Here is a 23,798-nt window from a genome sequence, read left to right as displayed (position 1 = left end):
GTTATTTTGACAGTAGGCATGTTCCACACCGCAGAAACTTTGTGGTCATGTCCACATTTTAAGAAATTCTAGCTGTATCCACAAACCAAAAGGCTGTAGTTCCAAAGGCTCCCTTCCACCTTTACGAAGGAGCACTGCTGCCAGAATTGGAGAAAATACTTCATTTGTGTTGCTGATTTCATGAGTTGAATTGGATGAGGTGGCTGCTATTTTGTTATAGGCATCGGTGAATCGTAGCCAGTGATTTGCAATAATGCGAACAAAGCCAGACCCAATAGCAGGTACTCATTTGATTGTTCTTTCCAGAGAATGTTATCTCTTTGTTTTGTTGCAGTGATGACTACTCACCTGCGCTAATGCAGGTTTGGCATATTAATGCTGCAATTCTGTGCATGCACACTTGAAACATCTACCTTTTAATACAGGGCAACATAGTTTTGAGTAACCTTGGAGGGAATCCAGCCTCTCTCTGTGAAATAGTGGGTGTGTTTTTATAACGGAAGAGAAGGAGAACTGTGAGTCAGCCTTTCTTCCGCCTATTGCACCTCCCTTGATCTGGCCCTTGGCCAGGTTCATTTCTGAAGAGAGAATCTCTTCTCTGTGTGTCTTGTGTTTGAGCTATTCTGGAATACATTTAGTAACTCTTAAAAACTGATTACTGCCATGTATTTTAATCTTAGCGTGGCCTGCAAAAATTAGACAGGTAAATATATTCCTATCTGCCAGGAAATGTTTGAATATGTTTGAACCAGTGGTCAGCATCACCAGTCTAAAAAGGATAACAAGGAGGGATCCAGTCTAACATCTCGGGAGGGAATTCCACAATATTGGAGCAGACACTACCAACCATGCCTCCGGCTCACCTCACTCGATGACTGGGGGCAGAGCACATCCAGAATGGTTAGGAGTCAGTGGGCAGCCTTATTCACCATGAATCTGCCTAATCCACTTTGAAAGCCATTCAAGGTGGTGGCGTTCAACCCACCCATGAGGGAAGGTAAGGGAACTGCCTCGGGCAGCAGGATTCACTGGGGCAGCAGATTCAGCCTCCAAGGAATGCAGATCTTAGTCCTGATGTAGATCTTCACTCCCCACTTCTTCCCTGGCACAGGGTGGGAGAGGGACACTTTTGTGGTTTGACTCAGGTGCCAAGATGTCTTGGGCAAGCCCTGCCATCTCTATATTCTGTGGGAGTGAGTCCCATAGGGCAACGTGCTGCACGAAGGAGTGGATTTATTGCGGTCTTTTAGTTGTGCATGTGCTGAAGCAGACTATATATATGCACACATATGTATCATAGAATTGGAAAGGATCTCAAGGGTCATCTAGTTCAGGGATCTCAACTAGATCATAAACGACAGAAGGCAATTATATGCCTTTCCCCACCGCCATGGACTCAAGTCGGTTCATAGTCCAGGAACCGAATTGTTGAGCTTAATTAAAAGGCTTGCGATTCAAACAGCATATGCAGTCATACCTTGGGATAAATATGCTTCAGGATAAGTATTTTCAGGTTGCGCTCTGCGGCAACCCGGAAGTAATGGAGCACATCACTTCTGGGTATTGCCGCTTGTGCATGCGCAGACAGTGAAAATGACATCACGTGCATGTGCGGAAGCGGTGAAACACAACACGCGCAGTCTGTTCTGTTCAGGATGCGAACGGGGCTCTGGAACAGATCCCGTTCGCATCCCGAGGTACCACTGTACCTCCGAAACAAGTCCCCTTGAACTCAACCAGGCTCACTCTAGGGTCTAGAAGCAAGGCTTTCTGTCGTTTCCTAATTTCCCAAGCAGGAAATTACATACCCTCCAACATTTCACCGATGATAATAGGGACTTCCCATTCCATAATGATAATTATACTATTTATCCCCACCACCACATCTGACTGGGTTGCCCCAGCCACTCTGGGCAGCTTCCAACATACATAAAAACATAATAAAACATTACAAAAAAACACAAACACTGATTGCCATCAGTCGTCTGGGGGTCGGATAACTCCATACCCTCCAACATTTCTGCAATGAAAATAGGGACATAAAGCGGGACGTTCCGGGATCCAATCAGAAACCGGGGCGCCTTCTCTAAATCGGGGACGTCCCTGGAAAACGGGGACACTTGGAGGGTCTTCTGGGATTATTTGGAATAATGATCTTCCCCCCGAGGCCTGCCTGCCTGCCTATGTCTCCCCACCCGCCTCCCGCCCCTAGGTAAAAGCGGGGTAAAGGCAAGAAGCCGCGGAATCTCGCTTCTGGGCTTTCGAGGCGGGCGGGCGCTTGTGTTGTTGAGGCTCCTCGCACCCCGCACAGCCTCGCCTGAGCTCCTCTCTCCTATTGGCGAGGAGGGAGGGCACCGGGCCGCCTCGCTCCCCCGCTCCCTTGTGCGCAGGCTCGGCTCTCGGCGCAAGATGGCGGCGGCGGATAAACAGAAACATGAGCACGGGCGGGTGAAGATAGGGCACTACATCTTGGGGGACACGCTGGGCGTGGGCACCTTCGGCAAAGTCAAGGGTGAGCGCGGGGCAGGGAGGGCGGAGGCGGCAGCGGAGTGGACCCCCTTCCCGGATCATTTGGGATCAGGGTGGCGGGGGAAAGGGGCTGTGTCCTTTCCACCCCAAAGGCTGCTGGCGCCTTTTCCTAACGGGGAGAATTTTTTGCGGGGTGGGAGAGGCGATGGTGGGACGGGGCGTTGCTTAGTAACCTGGGGAGGGGTTGCATCAGTGGTAGCTTTGGCCCCCCCTCAGTTTTGCAAAACGGGGCTCTCGTTTTGGGGGGGCGGGAGGTAGGGAAGAAGGTAGGTGGATTGCACCTTTCGGTCTTCCAGCTAAATATCAGGATTGGGTGTGAAAAGACCCACCCCCCAAAAAAATCTGCCTGCAAAACCTCCCAGCAACCCATATCTTATGGCTCTGCTAATGCAAGATGGTCTGTCTATGTTGCCTATCCGGATGCAAGTTCACTTCTATAGAAGGGAGGGTGTAGGATTGCAAGGCTTAACCGCGCAGGGCAGCCCCAAACCTGTGCATGTTTACTCAGAGGTAAGAGCTCAGTCAGTTCAGTGAGGCTCTGCTCCCAGAGTTTGGGATTTGTGTCCTGACAACCTGATCCTTAACAAACTTACTGGCTCAGGACACAAGGTCCCATTGAATTCAGTTGGGTTTCTGGGTTGCAGGCAGCCTTGCAGTTGCAATCTACTGCACTTTATAGACGGAAGTAAGCCCAACTGACTCTGATATGACTTACTTCCAAGAAGTGGTATGTGCATTTATGGCTTGGATGACTCACAGGAGTGACAGCTTGTGTTTTTTCCTAATTAGTTGATGTGGAGCAAAAGTGTGTAGTTTTGTGAACTCACCTTCAGACTTCTTTTCTGTTACTGTCACCTTGCAATCCCTCCTGCTGCTTGCAGCCAGGGCTAAGTTCCTTGTTCTTGCCCTAACCAGTTTCAACCAGTCCAGGGCTGCATGTTTTTTTTTCCTCCTCCCATTCCCCATAAGCAGCTTTTGCTGAGATCTGTCCTGAAAGTGATATGTTAAAATAAGAGTGTTGGTAAATATGGGCAGGTAGAGAATTGTGCTCTGTCTGGAAAACTTTGCAGCAGTAATCAACAGTCTAAATTCTTTCTAAAAAGAACAGGCTAGTTATGAGTGCCAAAGCTGAGGTGATTGATGTGTATACATGGAATCTCAAGTTCATGGTGTTCTTACTAAAAGCTGGCAAGGGTGGAATTTGTTTCTCTGTTACTTCTTGCCTAAAAAAATAATAATTATCCCTCTAAAATCACCATTGGATATATTCCTAATGGGGTCTTGGATCTTACAAGCCAATCTTAATCATGTGTACTTAGATGCAAGTCTCAGGGGCTTCACAAAAGAAATGACTTGGAGGAATAAACAGATACAGATACCACAGTAATTAACTCAGCATCATAAAATAATTATGCACATTAAAGTAATAAAGACAGGGTAGGTAGTTGTACATTTAAAACTAGCTGAAATAAATAAGGATTTGGTTCGTCTTCAGAATCCTAATAGTTTTGTAGTCTGGCAGACTCACTTTGGGAACATATTCTAAAATTATGGTGTTGCCAGAAAGTGTCCGGCCTCATCACCCACTTGTAACAATTAGACAATGATTTGGCCCGTGGGATTGTACTTCAGACTCCTTTGCTCCTTCTTGGCATGCTTCAGTTCCCTCCCTTGCTTCCCGGTTCCTGCTTTTGCATTTCAGCCAAGTGAGCTAGAAGTCATAGTGAGGGTGGGGATCCAGAACATAGGAGTGAGAGTGTGATCCCAAGGAATGGTCCCAACAGCCAGACCATGGTTAGCTCTGCATCAAGCTGATGGATTAACCCAGGCATCACTTTATTTTGATAAAAATTAACTTTGTTGCATCACTTTCCTCTTTCTTCATATTGTGGGTGGAGTGATTTGCTTTCCTCAAGGGTGTTTTCAAGTGGAAACATGGAGAGATTCTCTTCCTATAAGGCTAATCAGAGGATGTTTTGTTGTCCCTTGATAGCTTTTCATAACGTTACCTCTTGAATTTTGACTCTCAAGGTAGCTTTCTGCACTGATTGTTGGCTTGGGCTGGCCCTTATTTAACCTCCCGTTAGGATGATACCTGGAGCAGTGCTCTTCCTGAAGCTCATATGTGGGGGGGGACGACATTTCCTCAAATATAATGGCTCTGCTAATTTCATGCTCTGAAGGTAATCGGAGCTAGTATCTTGAATTAGTCAGTCAAAGTGTAGGTGATCCAAAGTGGTAAACACCCAGTTCATACATCGCTTTAAACCACGGTCAAGCTTAACTACGGCTTAATGCATGCTGGTGTACATAGGAAAAAAATTGCTGCCTTTTCATTCCTCCATTGCTCCTGTGCTATCAAGAACTAAGCCATGTCTTGGGTTAATGTATCCAAACCCAGGGTCATGGTTTGTTTGACAGAGACTAACCATGTGCATCGGTTCAGACTTCTAAGCCAAACAGTGGCTTAGCTCTCAGTTGCATGGCAACCATAAGGTTAGCTATATTTAAAAGTGATGTGCTAACGAGAGCAGTGTGTCTTCTTTGCATGATTCCAGCAAGCAATTGGAGGGTAGTATTTTGTATCTGTTTGCACCTTGGCTAGAGAGCACTACCTCTACAGGAATAGATCTAGGAGGTTGCAAGAGCATAAGTGACTGTGGCAAACCATTTTCTTCAGGGACTGATGGCAGGCTGCTTACCAGATGCAACTGAATAAATCTTGCACAATTGCACATTAAAGTTTTGTTTGCATTAGTAAGTAGCTGTGATCTGTTGGCACCTACTATCTGACAAGAAGAGCTTTCCGTACAGCAGATGATCACTCTTCATTTGTGGGGACAATGTAGAGGAAGATACTCTCCGCTGTTTGTCCAAATGTTCTGTCTTGAAAAAGATAAGGTGCAGATACCTTTTCCAACTGCTTGCTAAAATGACTTATTGACCTACTCTGCAGAAGGTTCTGCATGTATTTGCAAGTGGCGTTAAAAAGCTGTTAATGGATCTTCTTACTGTTGCTAAATTTCACAGAAATATTCCAAACAGTAGTTTGCTCTTTATTATGTTTGATTTTTGGACTTGACAATAAACTTTGAACTGGTACTGTTTTGTCGCTGAGCACTGACTGGCTTTCTAGGCTGTCTGACAAAGTTCTGTGTCACTTGTTCAGAATGCATTGTTCAAATAAATGGCATTGCCTAATTTGGACCCATGTACTAGAGTGGAATACTTTGTAATCAGTGCTGTGCTAACAGAATAGTAGACATTAAGACTGTATAATGTGTATCAACCAAGTTTAGGAGCTAATGAATTGTGATTTTCTAGAGGATCTTGTAAGGGAATTGCTAAAAGTAATAATTGTGATGGATTAGGTGATTATCGAAGATGAACATAATAAAATCAATGTACTAACCCAGCTTTCTAATTCAGTACTTGCTGTGTAACTGCAATGTGCTCTAGCTACTCTAGTCAACAAGGCCTTGCAGCTTGAACCTCCCATGCACATTTATGTAGAAATTTGGAGAAGTTTGATGACACTTATTTCCAAGAAGGTGTGCATAGGGTTGCAGACTTAGAATAGTGTTTTGCAACCTATTTGCAGTCTTTTCATGAAGTTACTAAAAGCAGGTATCCATTTGTATTCCGGATATATGCAGGTGGGGTTAGTTTGATGCCATTAATAAGTCAAATTGGCAGACCTGTTTTAAAACAAACAGAACTGGAACAATGTCTGTAACATGCCCACCTTGTAGCTTTTAAAATTTATTTTAAAGGTGATATAAGCTGTTAATGCAAACCTCAGTGGAGAAATTATCTCTCTTGCAGCAATTGCTCTGTGGGCAATTCGAAGAAATATATTAAGCATCTGCTGTTTTGCTTACTGCTGTCTGAGACAGGATTTTCAGTCGGATGAATCACTAAATGTACGAATCAAAATGCCAATTTCAAATGCTGTTCCAGCATCTCTGACTAATAGTAGCAGAGCTGAATTGACATAAGAGGGGAGAATGTTGGTGTGGTAATAACTGGGCAAGTTGTTAGTTCTCTTGTGTAAAGGATCACTGAAGGGGCCTTTCTGAAATGTAAGTGTGTGTTGAGGTCATGCATACATGTATGTGTTTGTGGAACTTTTTAGCCTGTCTTTTCCAGCAGGCTTTCAAGCATTTTTATTTTGGGGCTTGAACAGCTGATGGAATCAGAATCATCACGTGAATATTTGGATAGCATGCAGCAGATGCTTTGTTCTTTTCCTGTGTATCTTCACAGGAAATTGCAGCCCAATTACGTCTGGGTGAGGTCTTGTTCCGTCTTGCAAAGAAGAAAGCAGTTATCGGCAAGGAAATAATTTTCTTCCACATTGCACAACCGTTTTAATTCAGGTCTTTCCTAAAATGAGAATTTCACTGTCAACCCAGCCCATGTTAATTAGAGCTTGGCAATTACCTAAGTTCTTTGGCCCCAAACTAAATCTTTAGGAGCACTGAGCACCTTCAGGGAGGTGTTCAGGGAGTTTTTAGTCCTGTTGGCCCTTGCATGACAGTTGTATAGCACTACATTCGCTTACAGTCTTAGAAACTTGGATAGAAAATTATTCGCCACATGGCTCCTAGAACCTAGGTTACGGGCGCAAAAACACAAAGTCTAGTCGCCATTTTGTTCTTTTTACAAGAGTGACTTGCGCTGTGGCAGGGGGAGTGGTACTTCACTGCGCTGCAGTGTTCCTACTTTGGAGTTGGACAGGAAGGCTTTTCTCCTCCCATGCCCTCAGTGGCAGCTGTGGCAATTTTATTATCGAGTCTCAGTCGCCATACATGGCAGCAAGACTTCTGGAAGTGCTCGCATTCTGACAATCCTCCATTGCAAAACGCGCTAGCTAATTTTGAGTGCTGATCATGTTTAGTAGGAGCTGGAGACCTTCAAGAGCTATGTGGTTCAGCAGGAAGGGCCACATTTCAGTGGCAGAACATCTGCTTTGCATGCAGAAGGACCCAGCATCTCCAAGTAGGGCTGGGAGAGACCTCCAGTCTGAAACCCTGGAGAATCTGTGCTGATCGCTATAGACAATATTGAGCTAGCTCAAGCATAGGTAAACTCAGCCCTCCAGATGTTTTGGGACTACAACTCCCATCACCCCTGACCACTGGTCCTGTTAGGTAGGGATGATGGGAGTTGTAGTCCCAAAACATCTGGAGGGCCGAGTTTGCCTATGCTGGAGCTAGAATCAGGCATGTCCAAAGTCTGTTTCGGGGGCCTAATCCGGCCTGTCGGTCGGTTTAATCTGGCCCCTGTGCCAGTTTATTTCCAACTTTGGGGTAAAATAATAAAAAAAGCTCAACAACTTCAATCCTTAAAAAAGGTTAACAACTTTGGTTGGCCCTTGGGTCGGCCCTTCACGGCCCTCTTTGAAAAAAGTTTGGACACCACTGAGATAGATGGACAGATGATCTGACTTGCTATGGCAACTTCCTGTGTTCCTAGCAGCCTCAGAACATGACTGGTAATACAGTCTTTCTGTTTTAAAACTAGATCATCTTCCTCCTGAGTCTATTATTTTCTGTTCTGTACTCCATATCGGAGGTGGCCAGCTTAAAGTCTGCAGGCCATAAAGTGCCTGAAATAACTTTATGAGGCTCCCAGCAGTCCTGCCAAATTTGATTCAAGGTGTGGTTTAAGGTCCCCCCCCCCTCTCTCTCGCAGAAAAAGGAGCAATGCTCAGTTAAGACAAGGGACAGCAGCAGATCTACTTAGTGAGCAGAGCTTTGGGGAGGGACTTTTGTTCCTTTGCAATCCTGTTGATGATCTCTCAGTAGGGTGTCTGCATTATGTTCATATGAAGTTACTTCTGGTTGTACCAGTTTTGCTCAAGACCCTTATCATATACATGTGGGTTGGATTGTTTGACTCCTGAGAGTTTGGATGGAAGCTGCCTATCTTCGCTCCGTCCCCTCTGTACTAAAACTGATTTCAGTTCTCGGAATAATGGTCCTCATGTGATACCATCCACATCCAAGAGGGAAGTGTCATCAGGTTTGGGGAGCCCTGAGATTTGCAGAAGTACACGTCTGGGTTGGGGAAAGGGGCCCTGTATGGTTTGAATGTGTTCAGTGGACATGGAATACTGACTAATTATACGGGGCAGGGTGAAGAAAAAAATGGGAGGGGAATAGAGTGGAATATCCCAGACCGGCATGTTGTATACGGCAACATTTTGTTGCACATCCCATTTGTCTTCTGTAAAGTATTTTCCTGGTGGGTAGATGCTATCTCCTGCTGGTGCTTTCACACATAGCCTGAACCTGTGCATATTTACCTGGAGGTGAATCCCACATGTGTACATGTGAGTGCAACTTTATGTAGAAACGTGGAGTCCGTCCCAAAGGTTTCACATTGTGAAATAAGCTTAGAACCCACTGGGGCAGAAAAGAAAATAATCTGATTATTTTATTGCCCTGCTAATCCCTCAGCATGTCAGCTTTCTCAGCGGATGAATTGTAGATCTTAAGGAAATAAATGTTTATAGACCTGAAGGTGATGGTCTCTGTTCCATTTGGTGGGAGGCTTGTTCCAGGAGGGTGCATGATACTTACCTTTCCTGTTGTATCTCAGTTTCATTGCAACATCCTCACTAGAGGACTCTACCTTGCCCTTAGGGAAATGACAGAAGCCAATGCGTTTTGCCCGACCTTTGAAATTATTGACATTTTAGCTGCTAGTTTTAGAGTGAGCTGATAGCTTGATAATAATGATCGTTGTTACTGGTTTTATTGTATGTGTTTATAGTCTGTACACTGCCCTGGGCGGTTGCATAACTGGTAAGGTGATCTATAAAATGTAAAAATAATAATAACCTGCTTGAGTTGCTGAAGAACCGTAGCTCACATAGAAATCCTGACTGGCTAATCCATTTTTTCCCCTCCCAAAGGCCTCTTGCTATCATCGTTTATAGCATGCTGTGCTGTATGTTTTATGTTTCATAACAGTGCAAGACCTAGTCTTCTCAAGGCTACTATTTTGACCCGGGACAACGGTACTGCTATGTTTTGTGGTTCTTGAATCATATTCTGCCCACGCTTTGTTATGAGAAATAATACTCATGTTCTAGGATTTCTGTTTTCGCATCTAGTTGTTACGCACAGCTTTTAAACTTTTGTTGAAATTGGGCTTCGTTGTGCAGGCCATGTGCCAGGCTAAACATATTCTCCAGAGCATCATAGAATCGTGGAATTGCAGAGTTGGAAGGGACCACGAGGGTCATCTAGTCCAACCCCCTGCAATGCACAAATCTTTTGCCCAATGTGGGTCTAGAAACCCACAACCGTAAGATTAAGAGTCTTATGCTGTACCAGCTGAGCCATCCCAGTATCAAATCAGACTTTGTTATTGTGCTTTATGTATGGTATGATGAACTGGGAGTAATGTGAATACAGTTCAATGCTGACTTTCCTCCTCTGCTTAAACTTGGACACAGTACCTCTGAAAACTGGCTGTCATAATTCAGTCCTCAGAATCTGCAACTCTCTGGTTCAACCCACCTTAATCCAGGTTTAGGCCATTTTAAACCACTTGATTAATGTTTTTAAATAGGTGGTGCCCACGGTGAGCTGTTAAAAACACACAAAACACCTTGGTGGGCAGGCTTCAAAATCTTCCCTGCTTGTCCAAATCTGTTAGACAGCAATCTGAATCCCATTTACCTGGGAGTAAGCCACGGTGAATTCAGTGAGACTGACATCTGAGTGGACATAGTTAGGATTGCAGCCCGTCAGTATACACCAAATGACCAGTACAGGCATTTGAGACCAGGCAGGCTAGTAAAAATAAAAACGAGGGGTAGTAACCTTTTGTGAACGCTATTAGGCACGCTAACTGAACTTGCTTCCCTTTGGTAGTTAGAATTTTGCATCTGAGTATCTTGTGTTCTGATTTTAGAGAAAAGCTGTGTTTTGTGTCCTTGCTTTGTGTGGGAAATAACTTGATGGGATAAGGAAGGAAAGTCTGCTTTGCCTTTTCTTCCTTTCCCACAGAAACCAAGGCAATGCTATGAACTCTTCAAGCTTGCTTTGAACTCTGCAATTCAGTCCCAGAGGTGGAAGCGGCCAACTGTCTGTCGCCAATGAATTTTTCGTCGGGTCCTTTGAACACTTTCTGCTTACCAGAGATTCTTGTTCTCTCTCTTTGTATTAAAAGCATGCAATTTAGCAAATTTAGTTTGGCTGCCTGGCTTGTCTCGAGGTCTTCCAGAAACTAAACAATAAAGCTAAATTGCTTTCTGTTTGAGAAACTGTAAGAAGAAATTGTGAAGGTGAAGAGGGAGGAGATACCAATGATCAAAGAGTGACTAGGCACCAAGAGATGTGTTTTTTCCCTTCCTTATTAGCAGTTCTTTCCCCCTCCCAATAATATTTTATTAAGGTTTTTTCATAATACAGTACAAGAAAAGGTAACCTAAATAAAAACAAAAAGAGAAAGAGAAAATAAAATGCAGAGTCCTCTCTTAAAGGTCGATCTTAACCCTTGTCTCACATAGACAGGGGTGAGATTTCCTTTCTTCCCCCAATCGCCCACCCTGAGAGATCTTCCCTTCTCTGCCCCGTCATAAAGGGTCCTTCACCAACCATCCATCACCTTCCTGTGTATATAATCCCAATAAAACTCCCAGAGTAGAGGACACTAAGAAAAACAAAGGGGGGGGGGAGAGAAGAAGGAATATAAAAAGAATAGAAGCAAAAGGGAAAACAGAAAGAGAGATGAAAAGGACTTCTGATTTTCCATCTGTCAAAGTGTATTAGCAGTTCTGTATAGAAAAAGATATTCCCTTGCAAATGTTTCACAGTCACCCTTGGGAAAAAAGCTGCTTATTGATTTTAAGGCATTCTCTATTTATCTAAATATTTGGCCATTCTCTGGCAGTTGCAGCTTCATTTACCAGTGCCGATAATCCATGTAGCATATTTTTCATGCATCACGTCATAACTTCCTCATACATTTTCTCTCTTGGGATAGGGAGGCCAAGTGCAAATGATTTTTTTTTTTAATCAGGGGCGTTTGCAGAGGAAATGAGTGACTTATCTCAGGACTTGATAGTAGGTCCTCTAGAGAGTGATCTTGTCTGTAAATTAGGCTGTGCCATACAGCTCCTACCAATAAACTAGAGAGCCCAGCAAGAGATCAAAGTTCGTGGTTGGTTTGCTGCTGTTCATGCTTAAGGGAGAAGCAAAAGGGGAAAATCGGCATTCACAGTAAATGATTGTCTACTGCAAACCAGAGTTTACTGTCCATAGTTTACAGTGATGTGCAAATTGGGCATATGAGCTTTGTAGCTCTAAATTTCAGTTAGACAAATGTTTTTAAATCTTTATTGTGATATGCGTTGAATTCTAATTGTGGTATACATTTTATGTGAGCCTCTATTATAAGGTGTTGATTAACCTACAAGGCTTTGGGGGTTTTTTGTATTGCAAAAAGGCACACAAAATATACAGTGGTACCTCGGGTTAAGTACTTACCGTATTTTTCGCTCTATAAGACGCATCAGACCATAAGACACACCTAGTTTTTGGAGGAGGAAAACAAGAAAAAAAGTATTCTGAATCCCAGAAGCCAGAACAGCAAGAGGGATCGCTGCACAGTGAAAGCAGCAATCCCTCTTGCTGTTCTGGCTTCTGGGATAGCTGCACAGCCTGCATTCGCTCCATAAGACGCACACACATTTCCCCTTACTTTTTAGGAGGGAAAAAGTGAGTCTTATAGAGCAAAAAATACGGTAATTTGTTCCGGAGGTCCGTACTTAACCTGAAACTGTTCTTAACCTGAAGCACCACTTTAGCTAATGGGGCTGCCTGCTGCTGCCACGCCGCCGTAGCACGATTTCTGTTCTCATCCTGAAGCAAAGTTCTTAACCTGAAGCACTATTTCTGGGTTAGCAGAGTCTGTAACCCGAGGTACCACCGTATACCCCTCCATTCCAAACACTTGGATACGTGCATGTGTTCTCAAACGGGAAAACTGATTCGGTTTTATGTTTGACTTGCTAGCATTTGTACACTTTATTAGGGAGGGGCAATAGCACAAGCGTGGAGCATATGTTGTGCATGCAGAATGTCTCTTCTTCAGGTCCTAGCATCTTCGGTTAAAAAGGGATCAGGCAGCTCAGCTTCCCAATGTTTTGGATGATAGCCTCCACCAGCCCCAGCCAGCATGGTCAAAGGTCAGGGATAATGGGAGTTTTTATCCAAAACATTTGGAACATACCATGCTAAGGGTGGCGGAGGCAAGTGTTGATATAAAAAAATCTCTGACTGAGATCTTGGAGGGTTGCTGTCAGACAGAGAAGGCACATAGCAATCTTAAATCAGGTTGTTCAGAATTAATTGTAGCCTTTCTTTTCCTATTCTTTTCTAGTAGAATATTTATCAAATAGGTTTTGGGGTTGAATAGAATCCAGCAATATCTTGGGGTTGGGGGGGAATGACGCACAGTGGATGTTTTGGGGAGACTTCCAATGTGTAGAATAGGTACCGAAAGTTAGGTGAACCTTATCTTCCGTTGAAATCAGCAGGAACCGTATCCCCGTTTGAAACATTGAATTCAATGGAAAACAAGCCCATCTAAGTACCATGTTCTGTGTGTCCTTGAAAACCACAGTACTTCAGGTAGAACCTGTTTGTTCTTTGAGTGTTTGCCAAATGTGGGTAAGCTTTGGAGCATTTGCTTTCATACATGATACAGGGTTTTATGTAGAGGAAAAATTAATCTGAAAGGCATCAATGCGTCTCTCTCTCTCTCTCTCTCTCTCTCTCTCTCTCATGCTTGCACACTTATGTTCCTGCTACAGTTGCTCCCCAGAACTCCCAGGGCGTGTGTGTGTGTGTGTGTGTGTGTGTGTATGTGTATGCATGCAGTAAAACACAACATTGAGTGTCAATCATTACAGGCAAAATGCTAAAACCCTAAAAACTATATTAACCATGGGTAATAAGATTTCTAGGGACGCGGGTGGCACTGTGGGTAAAAGCCTCAGCGCCTAGGGCTTGCCGATCGAAAGGTCGGCGGTTCGAATCCCCGCGGCGGGGTGCGCTCCCGTTGTTCGGTCCCAGCGCCTGCCAACCTAGCAGTTCGAAAGCACTCCTGGGTGCAAGTAGATAAATAGGTACCGCTTACTAGCGGGAAGGTAAACAGCGTTTCCGTGTGCGGCTCTGGCTCACCAGAGCAGCGATGTCACGCTGGCCACGTGACCCGGAAGTGTCTCCGGACAGCGCTGGCCCCCGGCCTCTTAAGTGAGATGGGCGCACAACCCTAGAGTCTGTCAAGACTGGCCCGTACGGGCAGGGGTACCTTTACCTTTACCTAATAAGATTTCTCAAAAGTTTCTGGGAATAAAAAGGTTTTTCAAAGGGAAAGCAGAGCTAACACGATGAATTTACTTAAGAACTTAACACAGCAATGGCGCCACTTGCTGAAAAGACACTGCTTCCTCACCTTAACTCTCCACACTGAAAGCATATTTTATACAGTGGTACCTCGGGTTACATATGCTTCAGATTACATATGCTTCAGGTTACATACGCTTCGGGTTACAGACTCCGCTGACCCAGAAATATTACCTCGGGTTAAGAACTTTGCTTCAGGATGAGAACAGAAATCGTGCTCTGGCGGCACGGCAGCAGCAGGAGGCCCCATTAGCTAAAGTGGTGCTTCAGGTTAAGTACAGTTTCAGGTTAAGAACGGACCTCTGGAATGAATTAAGTACTTAACCCGAGGTACCACTGTATAGACGCTGAATATATCAGCCTGCCTCAGACCATTTTTGCATGTCATGGTAAGCCATAAACCTTACTTTGCTGTGCAGAAACAAATCTTCCTTCCTTCCTTCCTTCCTTCCTTCCTTCCTTCCTTCCTTCCTTCCTTCCTTCCTATTCACTCCAGTAAGAAACAAACCACAATCCCTGGCTTTGCATTTTGCATCTAAATCTTTTGCCACTAGTGACTTTACCAATTGTGGTTCGTTGGAGCAAAACAAACCGTAATCCCTGGTCTGCACATAACACAGTTAGCACAGAGGAGAGAAAAAGTTCCAGTAAGATGGTTCATTACCTCTGCAACATATAATTATGGCTTATTGTGACATGTGAATGAATCTCTCCTTGTAACTCAGCATTGTGGTCTCCTGAGATCTCAGTTGTGGTATCACAGCTCCTTCAGACACCCTCTTGGTCACCTGTCCCTTCAAAAATAAATAAACTGAAGATTGGGTTTTTGGTGCATTTTTGAGTTGTTTGTTGGTGGGTTGCCTTCTGTTGGTTTTGGAGTGTGTAGGTTTTGCCATTGTTTGGGGTGTGGGGTGGTGGTTTCACAGCATCACCAGTATTGCTTTTGGGAAATGGGTATTTTGTGATGCCCACAACAGTTTCTTAGATTTCCAAATGTGCCTGAGGCCCCAAAAATCTGGGGACCCCTGGTGTACTCTGATGGGGAGTGGCTCTCCAGAGGTCTTTCCCAGCACCTACTAACTAAGGTATTTTTCATAGTAAATGCCAGAGATTGAACACAGAGCCCTTTTGCATAGGAATCATGTGCTCTTTTTACTGGGCCACAACCCACCAGTGTTGTTGTGATGTGAACGCTTCACAGTTTCTTTCTCATGCTCCATTGAACTTCTTTGCCACACGAGGCTGTGTCTTGGAGACCCCCTGCGCACACCTGCTGACTCTGTAGCAAAACATATACTGAAGGTAAGCTGAAACCAGGCACAGGCATTAGAACCTCACTGGGAAGCCTTGCCTACATATTCCGGGACATAACATAGTTAAACATCTAGATTGTTTGGCTTACCTCCCTGTGTGAAGATGTGTTAATTGATGGTAAATTATTAACAGAACCACCATCCTAAAAGAGGGGCAGTGTCATCTCTTAATGAACTAAGTGTTTCAAAATGTGCTGGAAGCTTTTTTGTTTCGCAGAACTCCTGTCTAAGCAAAATAAGTGGTCAAACATTAAAAGGAAAAAAGCAATAATAGATTTCAGTACCTTTGAATTGTGCACTGTTTTCTCTGAGTCATTAAGACCACAGTATCTTTCTCCTTGGTACACTGTGTTTTTCATTTGGCACAGACTTTGGCTTAGCATTATGTGCAAACCAAACTATGCCTTAGCACAAGCAAGCAAACAATAGATTTCCAGAGCAAAGATCATGATTGCTGTGTCTTTCCTTGGTCCTGCTGTACTACCCGGGGCTAAACCATGGCTTGGGGTTGTGGTACATCTGAACCGGGGCCTGTGGTTTGCTTTGCTGCAGAGAAACCATACAGTTTAACCAAGGTTTGTTACTGGTTTGCCACTCATGGTTTGTCTGCAGCAAGACAAACATCAAACCCTGGTTTGGGCATTAGGTTATGTCAAGCCATAGTTTAGGACTGGGTAGCGCAGCAGGATCAGGTCTGAGGGAAGAGCTCAAGTGCTCTGATCTTTGCTCTGAGAACCTGCACGTTAGCACAAGCAAGGAAAGCCATGGTTTGGCTTAGAGTTACATGAGAACTGGCCAGTGTTCAGCTAGTAATCTGCTTCATTTAACTATTGAGGATTAAATAACTCCCAGGTTTCTTGAATGGATTTGATCTTTTTAGCATCTACTCCGTTGCTTCCCTTTAACTAAGCTTCACGTTTTACAATTCTTTTAAATGGTTCTGTGTTGGGTTTTTCTGGACAGTTTTCCATTTCCTGCCTCCAAACATCTTAACTGTTGTGCTAGTCAGACAATGCTTTTGATTGGAGCTGGTGGCTCTGGTATACAGTGGTTCCGCTCCTTTCTCTTCGGCCGTGCCCAGAAAGTGGTGGTGGGGAATGAGTGTTCAGACCCCTGGGCTCTCACTTGTGGGGTGCCTCAGGGTTCTGTCCTCTCCCCCATGCTTTTCAACATCTACATGCAGCCACTGGGAGAGATTATCAGGGGGTTTGGGTTGGGTGTTCAGCAATATGCGGATGATACCCTGCTCTACCTCTCTATCAAATCAGAACCAGTGAAGGTGGTGAATGTCCTGTGTGAGTTCCTGGAGGCGGTTGGAGGATGGATGGCGGCTAATGGATTGTGGTTGAATCCTGACAAGACAGAAGTACTCTTTTTGGGGGACAGGGGTCGGGCAGGTGTGGGGGACTCCCGTGTCCTGAATGGGGCAACTGTGCCCCTGAAGGAGCAGGTGCGCAGCCTGGGAGTCATTTTGGACTCACAGCTGTCCATGGAGGCGCAGGTCAAGTCTGTGTCCAGGGCAGCTGTCTACCAGCTCCATCTGGTACGCAGGCTGAGACTCTACCTTCCTGCAGACTGTCTCGCCAGAGTGGTGCATGCTCTAGTTATCTCCCGCTTGGACTACTGCAACACGCTCTACGTGGGGCTACCTTTGAAGGTGACCTGGAAACTACAACTAATCCAGAATGCAGCAGCTAGACAGGTGACTGGGAGTGGTCGCCGAGACCACATAACACCGGTCTTGAAAGACCTACATTGGCTCCCAGTACGTTTCCGAGCACAATTCAAAGTGTTGGTGCCCATCAGATGTCAAAGAGATGATGATGATGATGATGATGGTAGGTCTATTGTAAAATGTATTTTATTTGACTTCTGACACTCCTAATACTAAGGGTTGAGTTGAGGCAGGTAACATCTTTCTTATTCTGCTCTGTTGCTGGTTCTCAACATCTGGTTACAATAAAAATGTGCTGCTTCCAGAATGTGCAGAGACTGAGACTTTGGTGAGTCACTAGAGAATTGACTTCTAAAGTTGAGGTTACCTGAAGCACCAGTTTCATGTCCTTACAGTCCTGTTGTGTTTTTATTTGTATCTAGATTTAGTTTTGCCCAGGCATTTTGAAATTGCCATGTATGTCTTTTGCTGTCTTCCTAATTTCTCCTTGTGTTTGAGGCTCATCCTATGAGCTTTCTGTTTGGAAAACAAGATGATGATATTGTTCACGAATTCATAAATGCAAATTTCCCCAAAAGATTGTGTGAAAACTGGTTTTTCTTCTTGGTGTCTTTTCATGACTGTTTCTATTCAACGGTAATGCCCCCCTTTATAAGACAGGCTGTTCTTTCAGAAACTGAGGCTTTCTGGTTGGTTTGTATAATGAACGTTGGAAGGTTTGGGAGTTGAGTTCTGTATCATCTTCGTGCAGCTAATAGCGGCAAGTAACTGTATATAATTTATGTGGATTTGCACTTCCCCATTCTATAAAGACGGTTAAGTAAAGCATATATTGACAATGAAGGTTTCCTGATAGCATTGCAATTATATATCTAAAAAACAGCATGGAAAATAAAATATTGTGATATTGTGAAATATCGCTGATCAGGATCTCCCAGTTTTTATTGATTTGCTGTCCCACATGGCTGCTTTGAATACCAGGGGTCATTCTAACTTACCCTCTCCCATTGACAAAACTACTAGTAGCTCTGCAGAGAAAAATGAATAGGTGCCATATGAGTTTAAGTTTCACTCCATAGAGCTAATAGCTTTCTTTTTTTGGGGGGGGGGGAGTCCTCTGTGCTTGTTTGTAGGTATGTGATTTAGATTAGAAAATGACACCACCTTCTCCACTTCCCAGATCTTTGAAGTAGTCCTACGGGACTGCTAATTATTAGATGGAAAACCACCAACAAACCCCTCCCCTCAATGGAAAGACCATACTCATTGATTTCCCCCTGTAATTCTGCTTTGGCCCTTTGCACGAAGCAACTTGCATTTGTTAGCCTGTGAGATCTGGCATGTGGGGCAGAATGGCTGCAGTGCTGGTTGATAATCATGACATTTACTGAAAAAATATGGCATGGTTAAGTGGGGTAGCCACTTGTTTTTGACCAAAGAGTACCAGAGATAGCAAATACGTTGCTGTGCTGCTGTTATATATTTATTTAGATTTTGTACCCACCCTTCGCCACAAGGTGCCAGAGTGGGTCACAGCAATGCAACCTGCCTCCCTCAATTCAGTATTACAATTAAAATTTGCAGTCAGCATCATAGGGTAGGTCCTACAGATACATCTCTTGGGCATCAATGGCAAATATTAAGTACACGATAGAAGCTTTACAGTGTTTCACCTCTGTGGAGAGAGGATTTTACAACATAGGGGTTGCCATAGAAAATGCCCTCTCCCAGGTTGCTCAAGAAAACTTCTGCCAGTGGTGAAGCTACCAAGAGGGCCCCTGCTGCCCATTTTAACACCCGAGAAATTCTGTAGGGCATTTCAGATATTTGAGGCCCGAGCTGTTTGGGGCTTTAAATCCATCACTGAATTTGGCTCAGAACTGACCTGGCAGCCATCGCAACTGATCTAATATAATAATAATAATAATAATAATAATAATAATAATAATAATAATAATAATAACAACAACAACAACAACAACAACAACAACAATAATGTATTATTTATATCCGCCCATCTGGCTGGGTTTCCCCAGCCACTCTGGGCGGCTTCCAACTGAATATTAAAAACAATACTGCATTAGACATTAAAAACTTCCCTAAAGAGGGCTGCCTTCAGTTGTCTTTTAAAAGTAAAATAGTTGTTTATTTCCTTGACATCTGATGGGAGGGCGTTCCACAGGACAGGTGCCACCACCGAGAAGGCCCTCTGCCTGGTTCCCTGTAACCTTACTTCTCGCAGTGAGGGAACCGCCAGAAGGCCCTCGGCGCTGGATCTCAGTGTCCGGGCTGAACGATGGGGGTGGAGATGCTCCTTCAGGTATACAGGACCGAGGCCGTTTAGGGCTTTAAAGGTCAGCACCAACACTTTGAATTGTGCTCGGAAACATACTGGGAGCCAATGTAGGTCTCTCAGAACCGGTGTTATGTGGTTCTGGCGGCCACTCCCAGTCACCAGTCTAGCTGCTGCATTCTGCCGCAATATGTCATCCCACTCTTCCTTTAAATGTTTGTGGAGGGGCATGGTCTTAAATAACCATTTCCTATGTTTAACCATAGGACTATACCGCCTCCAATCACCTCCTTTCACAGCAATAAAATTTACGACCCTCCACACCTCTCCCATAACAACACACAACTGTTGCTAGTTTCAACCATAGACTGTCTTGTGACCCTGTTTGCAAGGTACATTCTCTTGCCCTTTTAAAAATTGCTCCTCCGAAACAGTCTTGCAACAACCAAGTCTGTGCAAGTTACTGTTGTTTTATGACCCCATCTTTTCCCACAAGTGCCTTCTATTTGGTTTTTGGGTTTGTTTTGTTTTTGCATATCACTCGACCCTCTTGATGTTTACAAAAGCTTCTCTGCTTGATTGATTGATTGGCAGCAATTCTCACTTGCCTGGTCATTTTTCTTCTTCTTTTGTCTGGAAGGCAGTATATAGTAAATAAGCAGAACTCTGTGTGAGTGATCAGGAAGTAAGGTGTGTCCTGCTGAATAATTCCTGCAGAAGAAACCAGTGTGGCTTGCTTTTGTTCAAGTGAAGTCATCTGAAAGAAGCCCCCTCCCCCAAGCTCTTTTAGGGTAAAGGCACCTGATACAGCATCAATGAAATACAGTGGTACCTCGGGTTACATACTCTTCAGGTTACAGACTCTGCTAACCCAGAAAAAGTACCTCGGGTTAAGAACTTTGCTTCAGGATGAGAACAGAAATCGTGCTCCGGTGGCGCGGCAGCAGCAGGAGGCCCCATTAGCTAAAGTGGTGCTTCAGGTTAAGAACAGTTTCAGGTTAAGAACGGACCTCTGGAACGAATTAAGTACTTAACCCGAGGTACCACTGTAGTCTATGAGAGCCCCTTGATCCCTGGAGTTTTTTGAAGCAATATTTGCCAACCCTGGCTAAATTTTCTTTCTTTCTTTTTTTCTTTCTTTCTTTCTTTCAGTTGGCAAACACGAGCTGACTGGGCACAAAGTGGCCGTGAAGATCTTGAACAGGCAGAAGATTCGCAGCCTTGATGTGGTGGGGAAAATCCGCAGAGAGATTCAGAACCTGAAGCTTTTCCGGCATCCGCACATAATCAAGCTGTAAGTTCACGGATGTTTCCGTTCAAGAATAATCTCCCTGGCGCTGGGTGTTCCTTGAGAAATGGAGCTCTCCCGTTCAATGGGCAAAATGAATGTTGGCAGGTTTTCTGGTGTGATTCTTGTTTCTCCTTTGTGCTATAAACCAGTCATGGCAAGCAACCATTTATAACTCACAGGGAGCCGGAAGGCTCTTGGCTAAAATGTCGAGTGAAGGCTTTTTCAGCCGCACAATAACAAGGATAGAAAATAACTCCCTTGGGGAAGTCAGTGGAAGCAAGGCTTGAATATGTGTGTGGGGTGTGTGTGTGTGTTTTAGTACTAGGTAATGCAGTTGCCCCATGGCAAGCAGTTAAACGTCTACCTATTATGGTGTGTATCCTCTTCTGACTACCTGCTTGTGTTGCAACTGCAGTAGGTCTTAGGAGCCAATATCACGATTTTTAATTAAATGTATACCCTACCTTTCTACAAATGTATACAAGGTGGCTTACGCAAAAACGACACAGTTCCAAATAAGACAAAAGCGCAACCTATAAACAAGACAAAGTGCAATCTAAAAAGCAAAACCAGCAAGCAGCAGATCATACCGTAGAAGATCAGGGGCCATAAGACTCTCCTCTCTTCCCTTCCTCTGATTCCAATTTCTTCCGCAAGCCTTATCCAGGGTTCTCTCTTTACCAGGGTTTGCAACCAAGATCTGAAACAGCTTCCAATGTTAAGAAGGGGTTTCTTTAGCAGTAGCACTCAATGCTGATGTAATGCACCATCACGGTTAAGGCAGAGGGAGTGCTGTGAGGTATGGCAAGGGTCAGGGAGAATAATAATAATAATAATAATAATAATAATAATAATAATAATAATAATAATTTATTTATACCCCGCCCATCTGGCTGGGCTTCCCTAAACAGGGCTGCCTTCAGATGTCTTCTAAAAGTCTGGTAGTTGTTGTTCTCTTTGACATCTGGTGGGAAGGGCGTTCCACAGGGAAGGCGCCACTACCGAGAAGGCCCTCTGCCTGGTTCCCTGTAACTTGGCTTCTCGCAGTGAGGGAACCGCCAGAAGGCCCTCGGCGCTGGATCTCAGTGTCCGGGCTGAACGATGGGGGTGGAGACGCTCCTTCAGAAATACTGGATTGCATGATCCTGAGTTCCCCTAAAAATCTTGTAACCCTGGTTCAAAACACCGGGAGTGGTATATTTGCATTGCTTCTATGTGCCTCATCCTTTTACAACACACAGTCCATCCAACGTATAACCTAGTTGATCAAGAACCTGCTTTCTCAGAATCTCCTCTCCTTGTTTTGATGCTGTCCCTAGCTGTGGAAGCTTTTGCCATAGTCAAGTCATACTGCCTCTTGGGTGATGTGTGGTAAAATAGACTTGGTGGTTGAAATGTTTCCCCCAGCTCCAGACAGTAGTACTTCATATTTTCTTTGGTCCAGGATAGTCCAAAGCAGTCCCTGAAGACTTTCAGGAGTCTGGGGCATCAATAAAAGCTACCATGGATTCCCTCCAGGTGCCACAGGTCTGCTCTGCATTTTTTACTGACTCAGAAAATCCTGTGATAGCTGCATGTGTAAAGGAAAGGCCTGAAGCAAATCCTTCGCACTCTGAATGTGAAAGTAAGCTCCATTGAACCTGATGAAACTTCACTTCTAGATAAGCACATGTATTATTTTGTTGCTCATCCGTACACACCCTTTAATTGGAAGAGCTTTGTATGGCTCAAGTAAGTGTACACAGTGAGCAAAATAATATATTTTCTTTCTCAGGTACCAAGTTATCAGCACCCCATCCGATATATTCATGGTAATGGAATATGTTTCAGGAGGTGAACTGTTTGATTACATCTGTAAAAATGGAAGGGTAAGTCTACCCAGTTTTTTCAAAATCCTCCCTATATTTTTCATGAGTGGGCTGCTGACCAGAATTGTGAGTTCATTGGTTCAGACTAGATGTTGAAAGCGAAGTATGCGGAAAGTATACTTCACATTCGAGTAGTCTGCTTATATGAACGTTCTCTGTTTTAGAAAATTGCAATTTCACAGTTCATGGAACAGAGCAAGTGACTGGACTGTTCTCTAACCCCATGTTACATCGTTCCCACAATCACTTTTATGAGCCATGTCTTTGTGCAGAGCAGCCCATCTTGAGTTCTAGGACCCAGTCTCTGACTTATTTAGAAATGGCATCAACTCTGGTACTGTGTAGATCAGCAGTAGTGGGTGATAGGATGCATAAAATGTTCACATACATGTAAACAAATACCAGTGGTGTTTTCCTCCCCATTTCTGCAGTTAACTTTCGAAGAAAGTATCCACAATAAGTACTTCTGATCAGTAACACCACTCTTCTAATAGTAGTAGCATTGTATGCCAGTTCTTTTTCATAGAATTGTACAGTTGGAAGGGACCCCATGAGAAAGGCATTTGACTCCCTGCATTGCAGAAATCACAGCTAATCACAGACCGATGACCATCCAACCTCTGTTTAAAATCATGCAGTGAAGGAGAGACCCATCACCTTCCAAAGTATTTTTCCCCTCAATGTATTTATTTTCCTGGAAGCAGATGCAGAATAACGGACAATGAACTGGAAAGGAGAATGACAGGCACTCTTTTTCCTACCAGTGAAGTCATGTATCTGTGGCTGCAACTTTTTCCTTCCCTTCCTTATTGATATATTTGTATGACGGATGAATGGTTGCACACTGGTAAGAAGCGGCACGGAAAGGCATTTGGCAAGGCTGCAGTCTAACTTGTAGCTTCAAGGATCAAGGCTGATCTTTGGTCTTGTAACTCACTGGTAAGAGTACATGTTTTGCATGCAGAAGGTCCCAGGTTCAAATCCTGAAATCTCCAGTTAGAAGTGTGAGGCCGCCTTTGCCATGAAACCCTGCTAGCCATATTCAGGGAGATAAAGTCTGGGCAAGATGGGCAGTAGTCTGACCGTATATATGACAGCTTCCATTGTGTTTTCCTTGTGCTTATTTGAGCTCTGTGAAAGCAAGAGCTTTTCCATTGGTCTCATGGTGGGGGGGGGGTCTTTAAGTATCCGTTTCCATTGCCAACATGGAGCTACAATCAGTCGAGATGCCCTAGTTCATATGAGAACTGCAGTAGGGTCTGATGAAGCTTTGTGTGATATCTTTGATCTTGGTCTAGTCAGTGTCAAAAGGTGTCAGTACAGTGGTACCTCGGGTTACAGACGCTTCAGGTTACAGACTCCTCTAACCCAGAAGTAGTACCTCGGGTTAAGAACTTTGC

General features: G+C 44.2%; 1 protein-coding gene across 1 annotated transcript in view; it reads left to right on the top strand.

Moving 5' to 3' along the window:
* Positions 1-253: 253 nt before the first annotated feature.
* Positions 254-23,798, top strand: part of PRKAA1 (protein kinase AMP-activated catalytic subunit alpha 1) — a 36,347-nt gene continuing 12,802 nt past the window's right edge. The window contains exons 1-4 of the mRNA XM_053409120.1: positions 254-281; positions 2,168-2,512; positions 20,392-20,533; positions 22,305-22,398. Coding sequence (XP_053265095.1) covers positions 254-281; positions 2,168-2,512; positions 20,392-20,533; positions 22,305-22,398 — 609 coding nt within the window. The remainder of the gene's footprint in view (positions 282-2,167; positions 2,513-20,391; positions 20,534-22,304; positions 22,399-23,798) is intronic.

The sequence above is a fragment of the Podarcis raffonei genome, chromosome 11 (genome assembly GCF_027172205.1).
Source record: "Podarcis raffonei isolate rPodRaf1 chromosome 11, rPodRaf1.pri, whole genome shotgun sequence".
Classification (NCBI taxonomy): Eukaryota; Metazoa; Chordata; class Lepidosauria; order Squamata; family Lacertidae; genus Podarcis; species Podarcis raffonei.
This window is presented reverse-complemented; position numbering and strand designations above follow the sequence as displayed.